Source organism: Melospiza georgiana, chromosome 1 (assembly GCF_028018845.1).
Source record: "Melospiza georgiana isolate bMelGeo1 chromosome 1, bMelGeo1.pri, whole genome shotgun sequence".
NCBI lineage: Eukaryota > Metazoa > Chordata > Aves > Passeriformes > Passerellidae > Melospiza > Melospiza georgiana.
In genome coordinates this window covers 28,926,981-28,937,051 of record NC_080430.1, presented here as the reverse complement: position 1 = coordinate 28,937,051, position 10,071 = coordinate 28,926,981, and the positions used below count along the sequence as shown (strand labels likewise).

At 38.7% G+C, this 10,071-nt stretch overlaps 1 protein-coding gene across 3 annotated transcripts in view; it reads left to right on the top strand.

Annotated features, from left to right (window-relative positions):
• The first annotated feature begins 333 nt into the window (after positions 1-333).
• ETV1 (ETS variant transcription factor 1) overlaps positions 334-10,071 on the top strand; it is a 66,259-nt gene continuing 56,521 nt past the window's right edge. The window contains exons 1-4 of one of the 3 annotated variants that reach the window (XM_058030326.1): positions 334-465; positions 1,022-1,157; positions 1,957-2,044; positions 3,769-3,816. In XM_058030326.1, the coding sequence (XP_057886309.1) occupies positions 1,113-1,157; positions 1,957-2,044; positions 3,769-3,816 (181 nt within the window). In that variant the 5' untranslated portion in view covers positions 334-465; positions 1,022-1,112. Of the gene's footprint in view, positions 466-1,000; positions 1,158-1,956; positions 2,045-3,768; positions 3,817-4,005; positions 4,334-10,071 lie in introns of those variants that run through there. The other 2 variants (XM_058030335.1, XM_058030344.1) reach the window with 2 other exon arrangements.

Genomic DNA, 10,071 nt, shown 5'->3' with positions numbered 1-10,071 from the left:
CGCTTTACGGAGTCAGGCGGGCGAAACTTTTTCTTTAAATAATTTAAATTTTGTGAATGGAAGGGGTTGCCGTGCCGCCCGGGGGGGCGCAGGGGACACGGCGTGCCCGCGGCGGGATCCCGGCGGGCCCCGGGCGCCGCTTCCGAGGCGCTGCCCCGCGGGCCGGGGCCGCGGCCGGAGTCGCCCCCCGCGGGGCCGGGCGGGGCGGCGGGGCCGGGGCCGGGGCCGGGGCGGGCGGGCCGCGGCGATCGGCGATCCGGCGGGGGGCGCGGGGAGCCAATGGGCGGCGGGGATCCGCCGGCGCGGCTCGGGGGCCCCTGGAGGAGGAGGAGAGGAAAAACCACGGGATTGAGCTCTGTCAGTGGCGCTCGCGGCTTCCAAGGGGGAAGTGCCGGGGAATAATTAATGTTTTTATTAAATTTGGAGGGAATTTTTTTGCAGCCGATCGCCGCGCGTGGCCTTCAGGTGGGTCTTCCCCCGCAACTTTGCCCGCCGCCCCGCAGGATTGCGCGGCGGCGGTGGGGCTGCGGGAGCGATCCTGTGGGAGAAGGTGGCTGGTGCGCGGGGCGGGGGGGCCGTGTCTGTGCGTGCGTGTGTCTGTCTGTCTGTGTCTGTGTGTGTGTGTGAGGGCGGTGAGTGCGTGGCCGCCGGGCGCCGCCGCCGCCGCGAGGTGCGCGGCGAGCCCCGCGTTCGCCATTACGAGTTGAGCACACGCTGCGAGAGCCGGGGCTGCCGGCGGCGCGGATCGCCCGCGGGCGCGGCGCGCAGTGTAAATAAAGCCCTACCTCCCGCCCCGCCGGCCGCCGCCGCCGCCGAGGGCTTGTGCTCCGCGCTTTGCTGGCAGGAGCGTGTAACCCAGGTGAAGGCAGAGAAGGGAGGGTTGTTTTTATGAATGGGACTCTTTGAGGTTAATTAGGTATGCAAATGCAAGCAGTTCATTCATGCTGTCTCTTTTTTTTTTTTTTTTTTTTTTTTTTTTTTTTTTTTTTAAATCTAAAAGCCATCTTGTATTCCCCTCTAGGCTGATTGGAGTCCAGATCCCGAGGAAATCTCCAGATCAAATGCCCAGTAAATAAAAAACACTGAGCTAAGACTCGTGGAAGAGCTGCAGAATGGATGGATTTTATGACCAGCAAGTGCCTTACATGGTCACCAATGTGAGTGATCAGTTCAAAGTTGGTGTTTATAAACTTGACTCCGACTTATTTCTGTGGGGGAGTTTTACAGACACAGTCTCTGCTTTGTTACGGCTGTAGGGGCGACTCTTCATCTGGGAGCTTTGCTTGCAAGATGAGCCTATCTTCTTAGTTATTGCAATAAAGCATCGTGTTCTTTTAAAGACAGTTTTGGGATGATTAAAAAATCATGCACATGATTAGCGGATGAGGGAGGCGAGAGCAGCAGCAGCTGCATTCAAAGTTTCTGGCTGCGTTTGCCTGCAACGTTCAAAAGAATGAAGTTGAGGCAAACATTAACCTTTTTTTTTCCCTCTCTGTTTTTTTTTTTTTTTTTTTTTTCTTTCAGGACTTTGCAAACAATTTTATAAGTAACGCAGGGAAACAAAGCAATCTATTATAATTTCATGTCTGGGTTCTCCTGCATAGCTTATGCTATGGGGATTTATGGGCTATTGTGTAGGTTTGTATACTTTAGATGCTAAAAATACGATTGGCATTGTGTTGCTGCTTGAGCACATTATATATGTATTGTACAAATAGATGCCTACATAGATAGATAGAAATGTGTTGCATTTAGATATAGGACTCTTTGGGAGGATATTAGGTGCTCAGCAATATCTTTTGTTAGAAATTGAAGGCTGGCAAGAAGTCCCCGTTTGAAAATATAAAGAATTTACGCCAACTTTGCATATTCCTGATTAATTAAAAAAGCCCAAAACAAACCCAACCAAATCTCAAACCTCAGATTTCTAAAGTAACTGATCTTTCCTGTTTATAGAATCCGCGTGGGAGAAACTGTAATGAGAGACCGACAAATGTCAGGAAAAGAAAATTCATTAACAGAGACCTGGCTCATGATTCAGAAGGTGAGGGCTTGTTGTTCCCCCCCTACCCCCCCCCCTTTTCTTACTAATGCAGAGAAGCTTTTTGAGAGCTCTTTATTTATTTATTTTGGAGATAAATATATCTAGATCAATCTGAATAAACAAGACAAGAAAACTACATTTACTAATGCAAAACAAACTGGCAAAGGCAATACATTTATAAAGTTGAAAGTCTTTCCTTGACTTACCCTGTTGCATTTTGTGCACGTGTGGCACACGGATGTCATGCACTGAGGACAAGCCTTTGCGGCATCTGACACAAGTCATGGCACCTGGGTTTTCACCATCAAGCCTCTTCATATTTAGGGCAGTCTTCATCCCTCCCATCTTTTAACGTCCTTTTCCCTGGTATATCTTCACTAGTGGTAGCAGGAGTGAGAGAATTTGGGTGTGGAGATTTGATTTTCACCAGCTTTGCTGTATAGTCAGGGCTCTGGTGCCTGCTGGCCTGTTTCTCTTGTTGTATGACACTGACAGGGTTAAAAATCCAGGGAATTTCGATTAAGAGAACCCAGGGTGGAGAAAGTTTTGGAGGCCCAAAGGTTTGTAACTTAGTCCCATCAGTAGCCACCCAGGACTGTAGCTTGAGAGCTGTAGCTGTTAACACTTCTTTAGGTTACAAGGGCTGTGTTATGCTACGCCTACAGCCCAGAAAGTACACGAGACCTACAGGAAGATATGTAGAGGCCTATAACTTACCCCTATGTAAATCTTATCAGGGTAAGAACACACTGACACGCTTTTCAAAGTCCATACTTGCCTGGAAAAGTAGATTCAAAAAAAGGCAACTTTCTGATTTTCAGTTAAATCATTTCCCAATGTGCATGTAGGGTATCAGTACACAGGATAAATGAATAGCCTCTGTCACTTAGGTATATGTAAATAGTTATCTGTCAGCATTCATAAAAGAGGAAGTCTCTCTCAAAATACAGTAAATTAAAAATAAACCATTTGTTAGTTCAAATATCCTACTTAGTCTTGGCAAACAGAATTTTCGTAACTGAGTTTCTGAGGCTTGCAAGTAAGCTGAATGCTGCTCTGCTTTACACCCATCATAAGTACCTGATTTCAGTGCATTGCAAAAGATAAGCTGCTGCAAAATTCAGTCCATGAAGAAGGTGGTTTTAGTTTTAAAGAAATACAGTGAGTACAGCATAGAGGAAATAGTGGTGGTTCTCATGTCATATGAAGTAAAACATTAGGGGAAGTACAAAAGATTTCCCATTTCTCTTTGCTATTGCAGCATCTCAGGTCACGGCTTCAGAATTTTTATATGATAGTTATGACCCTACTATTAAAAATTCTCAGTTGTTGCTCAGGCAGAACTGTGGAAGTCCAAGCAAGCTTTATCTGGGGCAGATATTACAGGAGGAGGCCTGAATTGTATAAGAAGAAATTGTTCACCTGTAAGAAATGTTACAATTTTTAACTTTTCTATGTGTTGCTGAATGAGCCTTTTATACTACAGAGCTCTGTTAAGATTCTGGTTATTATTTCAGGAGCTGAAAATACAGTAAGTGCTTGGGTTTTTTTTTTAATAGGTGTAGAAAAATCAGTAACTGATGCCTCAGAATGCCTGCTTTTTCTGTGCACTTGACTGCCAAACCAGAATTGATGTATATTGCTCTTAAGGAAAAATATATTTTTGAACCTATTTTAATCTTTTGAAGAGATAAAATTTTATCCATGTCTTTATCTTTTTGCAGAACTCTTTCAAGATCTGAGCCAATTACAGGAGACATGGCTTGCAGAAGGTAAGGGAAAAAACTGCTTGCAAAAAGAGGAAAAACAACTCTGGAGGGGAAAAAAAAAGTCCTGAACTTGCTGTCTTAATGTTCAGCCCAATTAATTGAGCTCTAAAAGAGCCACCTCATGTGTCATGCATACATTAGAGCCTCTGATGAGTTTGTCTTTGGGGACTCTGGGGCTGCTCTACCCAGTGTCATCACAAATTACCAGGAGAAATTGCTTCCAGCTCACAATCACATCTGCTTTTGGCAAGAACTAATGCACCAAGACTTCAAGTTCTAAGCCTCTGTTCAGATTTTAATTGCAATTGATCAGGTTTATATTATTGTACCTCGAGAGACTACATACAGCCAGAACTGGGCTTGCTGTTTCCTTTTCAGCAGCACATATAATTATTTGGTGTTCTGGTGGAGTACTTTTCTGATGGCAGAAATTAGTTTCTCTGGGTTCATCGGGACGGGATGCTTCAAGATTTAAGTGCAAGTGTCTTCTTTCCACCTTGTTCACAACACAGAACATTAGGTGTGTATGAAATGCTTAACCAGTACTTTTTCTTTCTTTTTTTTTTTTTTTTCAGAAACCTGTAAATATTTTGCATGTTATTTTTGTCTTTGTATTTGTAGTTGTGAGATTCTCTACCGGGTGATTAGAAAACTAACATCGGTCTGTTTTACACATGCATGCTCTTTTAAGTACTTCAGATAATCTTGCAGAGCACATTCTAGTGAAGAGAAAAGGTTTAAGAACAATAATGTACAAATCTGAATTTCGAGCAGTTGTTGATATATTCATTTAACAGTAACAAAAATGAGCTGCTGCAATAGAACTTTAACAAGTTGCAAGGTACCTTTTTGCTTGTTCAAGTCTATTTGTTTTCAGCAACATTTTCTGATTTTTTTTCTTTGATATTTGCAGTACTGTTTATTTGAAGCATAAAGATTTTTTTGCATTATCTCTTCTCAATATTTCTGGTCAGTTTTTTATGTAAACTTGTGCATCTGAAATAGACATAAATTTGATGCAAGTTAAAATGATCTCTCCAGATTCATCCTGATTTAAATGAATGTGAGTATTCACATATGTTTAAGTTTTTTCCTGGACAGGACTATGTATAGCTGTTTATAGAAGAGTTGTTCTGTGTTTGATTTTTTTGGTTTGGTTTTTTTTTTTTGTTGTTGTTGTTGGGGTTTTTTTGGTTTTTGATTTTTCTGTTTTGTTTAGTTTTTGTTTTAAAGGAGGGATGTTGGGGTGAAATGCTTGCTGTTAGTGTTCATAGAAAGGGAAATATTGCTGACTGCTTGTTTATACCCTGATTCTGTTTTCACAGCTTTTTGTGGGGTTTCTTTACCTATTAGTAAGTTGTGGGGTAATGTTTATTTTGATGACATTTTTATTCTGCTAGTGTTAGTTTTACTATGGGGTTATTCTGTGTATAATCGAAAACCCCTCCTGAAATTAATGAACAGAGGATATATTTTTATGAACTAATAAAATTCTTCCCTAATAACTGAAAACAGGCTGTCCTGAACTAAGATCATTTTTGTAGTATAATGGTCAGCTGTAGCTGTCTCCCTGTGGTGATTTTCCTAAGGAGCTCTTTACATTGTATCATCTCATTCATGATAGCAATCAGAAACACGTTAAAGTGCTACTCAAAAGATACTATATTTTAATTTAGAGGTTGACTTTACTATATTTTAATTTAGAGGTTGACTTTCAGATTGATTGTTTCACTGGCATGGATGGTTTTATTTCTGAAAAATGGTTAAATTTCTTTGCTCTTAAGTCAGGAAAAAATGCAGGCAGATTCATAATGCATATGCAGATAATAATGGAAGTTTGAAAAATAATGCAGAATTTAAAACTGAAATTTGATCACTTCCATAGGTACATAAATTAATGTAATGGCAATTTTTTTTCTGAAGGCACTGCTTATTTTAGACTAGAATCATTTGTTTGAGAGCCTTTATCTTCTTTATCAGAGAGTATTTCACTGAATAAATTTAGATAGGTTTGAGAGACAAGGTGTCTAGTCCCATGTCAGCTAGGTTGAAAAGCCTTTATAAAGGCAGATAAAATAATCTGAGAAATATTTAAAAATGAAAAAAAAAAGTTCCTTTTTTTTTTTTTTTACATAGCAGAAAGAAATAAATCTAAATAACACTATTTGTCCACGTTGTATTTCAACTAAATGTTACAGGTTTTGCAGTGTTCTAGAAATACTTTAAGAAATCTCTGTTTTGGGCCATGCCGTGGTTTGAGCTGTTTCATGAAACAAACTTTGCACAGCCTTTCATAAGGCTAAACTAAAACTGAAATAAAAAGTTAAGATGACAACATCAAATATTGAACTATTAGCTTCATCCCAAAGTTTTATCGAAAAAAATAAAAAACCATCCTTAACAACTTCTGTTGCTCCTTATAATATGCTGGTGTTTGAGGGCATTGTAGCTCTGCTCAAATGTCTATATGGATGAGCTTAGCCAGGAAACAGATTTTGAAATCAGACTTGTTTACCCATTGCTAGATGTGTCCATTTATGTTCTTCTGGACCTTCCTAGGCTAGAAGTCTGCCAATTTGGCAGCATCACTTCTGTTTACATATTTCTTTTCATAGTGCTCTGGAGCCAGGGAAATGACCATGAAATTTTAAAACATCTTGACCCTTTTTAAGAAAAGCAGTGGCAGCTGACCAGGTTTCTCCCGCAAGTTCAGATCCCCACTGGGGTGTAACCAGGTCAAAAATATACTTATTTGTTAGGAGAAGAAAGTGAGTTGCATTTTATGACACAAAAAAATAATGCTTGTGGATTTCTCTTTGTTTTGCTTTTCTTGAAGCTGTCCTTATTGCATCACATATTTTAGCCTGAAGATTTTTACAGCTAGTGTCACCTGTGACAAGTTGGTGGTAAACAAGTAAACAGAAAATATGTGTATTCTTTTCCTCTTGAAAATGGTGGGAGGTTCACTTGTATTAAAGAATTAATCCAAATGTAAACAATTTGTGTAACCTGTTTAATATTTTATTACTACATAATTAACAAGCTGAATACTACTTACAGAGAGCTCACAAATGTATTCCACTAGCTGCATAGTAGATTTTTATGGAAATGAGTTTTACTTCTTATTCTGTGTAGTATTATGTACGTAAGAAAGACTCTAAATTATTTTGATGTAAAACAACTCTAAGATTGCCCTGTGTCAATTGTTATGCAAGACAGAAGATAGAGTATAACAGTTTTCTTATGCTAGAAATTGAAAATGGGAAGCCTTTGATAATTTTTTCAATGTTCAACCTTGAAATAGTTAAACTTGCCTATTGCTAATCAAGACAAATATTATTTGGATTTTATCATGTATATTTAAATAACTCAGTGGCAACATTTTGACATGATAATACTATAAAATGACTTTATTGATTCCATGTGTTTGGAATCAGATTGGTTCTGTCAGGTAGCAATTGTTTGGTGACTGGAAAAAAGTGGTTAAAATATTAATCTAATGTTATCTTGTCATGGTAACTCTACCTACTTGTGGAGCAAAATGTAGAGAGAACAAATTGCTAGTGAGTGAGTGAGGTCTCCTTTCTATGGTGAAAGCATTTGGTTTTGGGGAATACTAGATTAACAAAGAACTCCAATTTTTAAAAAATATTATTTAGACACTAATTTCTCCTACAGCTTGTTTAAGATACATAAAAGGCATCCCAAGTGAAGACAAATAATAAATTTATACGCTAGATCTGCTTCTTGGAGCAAGTTAATAAGCTTTTCAGATGGCAATACACAAAAAACTAAAATATAACATTCTTTGTGTGATTTGTAAAACATACAAAAAGATTAAGTAAACAGAAAGGGGTCTGAAATAACTGCTACTGGTATCGGGTTCGTGCCTCTACCGCAACTCTGCTAAATTGAGGGGATGGCTTCTTCAGCTACTGGTATTCAGAAGCCACTTCTTAGTATCTGAAAGTAAGCAATTTCTCTCAAATAATTATTGGCCAGCTTTGGAATGAACTTGAGGAAATAAGTTTCTTCCCTCTGTTCTCCTGATGTGAAGGTCCCACCAGTGTTGCAGTGATGTCTAAGCAAGTGTTGACTTGTCATTTGTTTCTTGAATGAGGAGGTGTGAAAGGAAATAGTTTCTAGGTCTTGAAGGATTGCTTTTAATAAAAGAGAGTACTGGATCTTCAAATATTATTCTAGTTGGAGTGGCTTTGTTTAATCTGGCTAACTAGCTTTTTTCTCCCAAAAGGTTGTAAAATTTAGCCAGTGCAAGGCAGATGGTATGTAGCCACATTCAAGAACTGTCCATATTTTTATAGGAGCAGTAAGAGTCAAGAAATTGTTATTTAGTACCTCCATGACTGAAATCTGCCTGACAGGAAGAAACACTCTTAAAAGAAGTGAAAACACTTTCAGTTTGTAATACAGAGAATATCTTCTTCTCTTTTTTTTTTTTGTGGACTCCAGTGATCTGATAGATTTGATTTTCTAATACAGCTCATGATTATAAATATCTGCACTAAAAAAAAGAACAGTTAGATTAGGCAAAAATGAAGGAAAGGGATGTTATTAAAATAAAAATCCAAAAGAAATAAACTCACCAAAAATCTACAAGTCTGAAAGGCTGCGTAGCAATAAACTTTTTCATGTTTTTTTTGTTTGCTAGTAAAGTAAATAATTTTATTCAAAATCATAATTTTCAAATGCGGACAGGGTTTGCTAACCATGAGACATGTAGCAAAATACTAAATGTGAGAACTCCTTTTAAAACTAACTTTTTTTCTCATTTTTAGTATAGCAGCAAATGAAGAGCAGATTCTGCAAACCCATCTTCATATTCCTAGGGATTATTCACATAAGGAAGAATTTTGAGATCTGGAACTAGTTTGGAAGTGCATTTAAGTTTATTAGTCTGAGCATCTCACGTTATGTAAAAAGGGTTTGGGGTTGTTTTGACAGCAAATCCAGTGCTTATGGGTAATAATTTTTTTTACCATCTTGAAATTTATCACTGTTTTACCTTCCCAATGCTTCTTTGTTAGAAACAGTTGTTCCCGTGGAAAAAGTACAGCCACCAACCAACACCCCCCCACCCCAGCTCTTGCAGAATACTTACAATTTAGCCAATCTTTCAGATATTCAGAACTGACAATGAATCAAAGAAAACTCAATAGATCCATTACTTTTGAAGCTCAAAGTCTTATTTTAGCTAAGGCCAAAATACTACTGCTCATATAGAGTTTCCTGTCAATTTCAATTTCTTTTGCCACTTTGAATAAATGATGGATATTTTAAAGCTAATTGCTCTTAGCTCTAAAAGTGAAGCATGAGGTCAGAGCACACAGTACCGCAGGAAGTGTTCTGCTACCCAAAATAAAGTTTTAAGTGAAGCATTTTCAGCTTCTTGTTTTTCTGGACTGTTTCCAGTTTGTTTTTTTTTTTTTTTTTTAAACAAGAACACCTTTCTCTGGAGTGCAGCTGAGCTTTTGGAAGCAGTTTGTGAGTGGGAGAAGGAAGAGTTAAGTTTAAGCCCTTTATAGTTTGCTTAACTTTTCATTTATTAAATAACGTTCCTCAGCAGGTCTGTGCTGCATCTTGAGACAAAGCAGTGAAATCACTGTGTTTATGCCTAAAGTTCAAGTTTACTTTGCTGTAGCTTTCTGGAAGGGTGTGACATGAAAAGCTTGTGGTTGGGGCCACATGGTTCATGCTGGACTGTGTTTTTGTGAATGGAGGCAGAACTCCAGTTCTGACTGCTTGTCTTGAGGAATTGCTTCGGAGATCAGCTGTCTCATTCACTGGCAGAAAGAATGACTCATACATCTTCTGCCTTGTTTGGCTCCAGGTCATTGTTACAGTGGATAGAGCTGGTTTTAATTAAATATTAACTCCTTTTGTCCTGGATGCTTGTTAATGGGGACTTTTTGTTTACTTGCAATGAAAGCAAGCTAACAGGCCCGAGTTCTAAACTTTTTTTCCCTCCAAATTGCTTTCCCTTTGCAAAATGAGTCGTCAGTTCAGCCTTTCTAAGAGTGTTTAAAGCTTTAAAAACTACAAACAAGCATTAAGTATTTTTGTGCTGTGAATGTTTGCATATCTCAGTAGGTAGTGAAACTGTAAAACCTAAACTGATAACATCTTCAAGATCGTAATTTAAATTTCTGCATGCTTTCCAAATCCTCTTGAGACATTATAGCTATAGTCAGAAGGAAAAAAAAAACTTTTGGTAATATTCTAGGCTGAGTTGGATAGCTT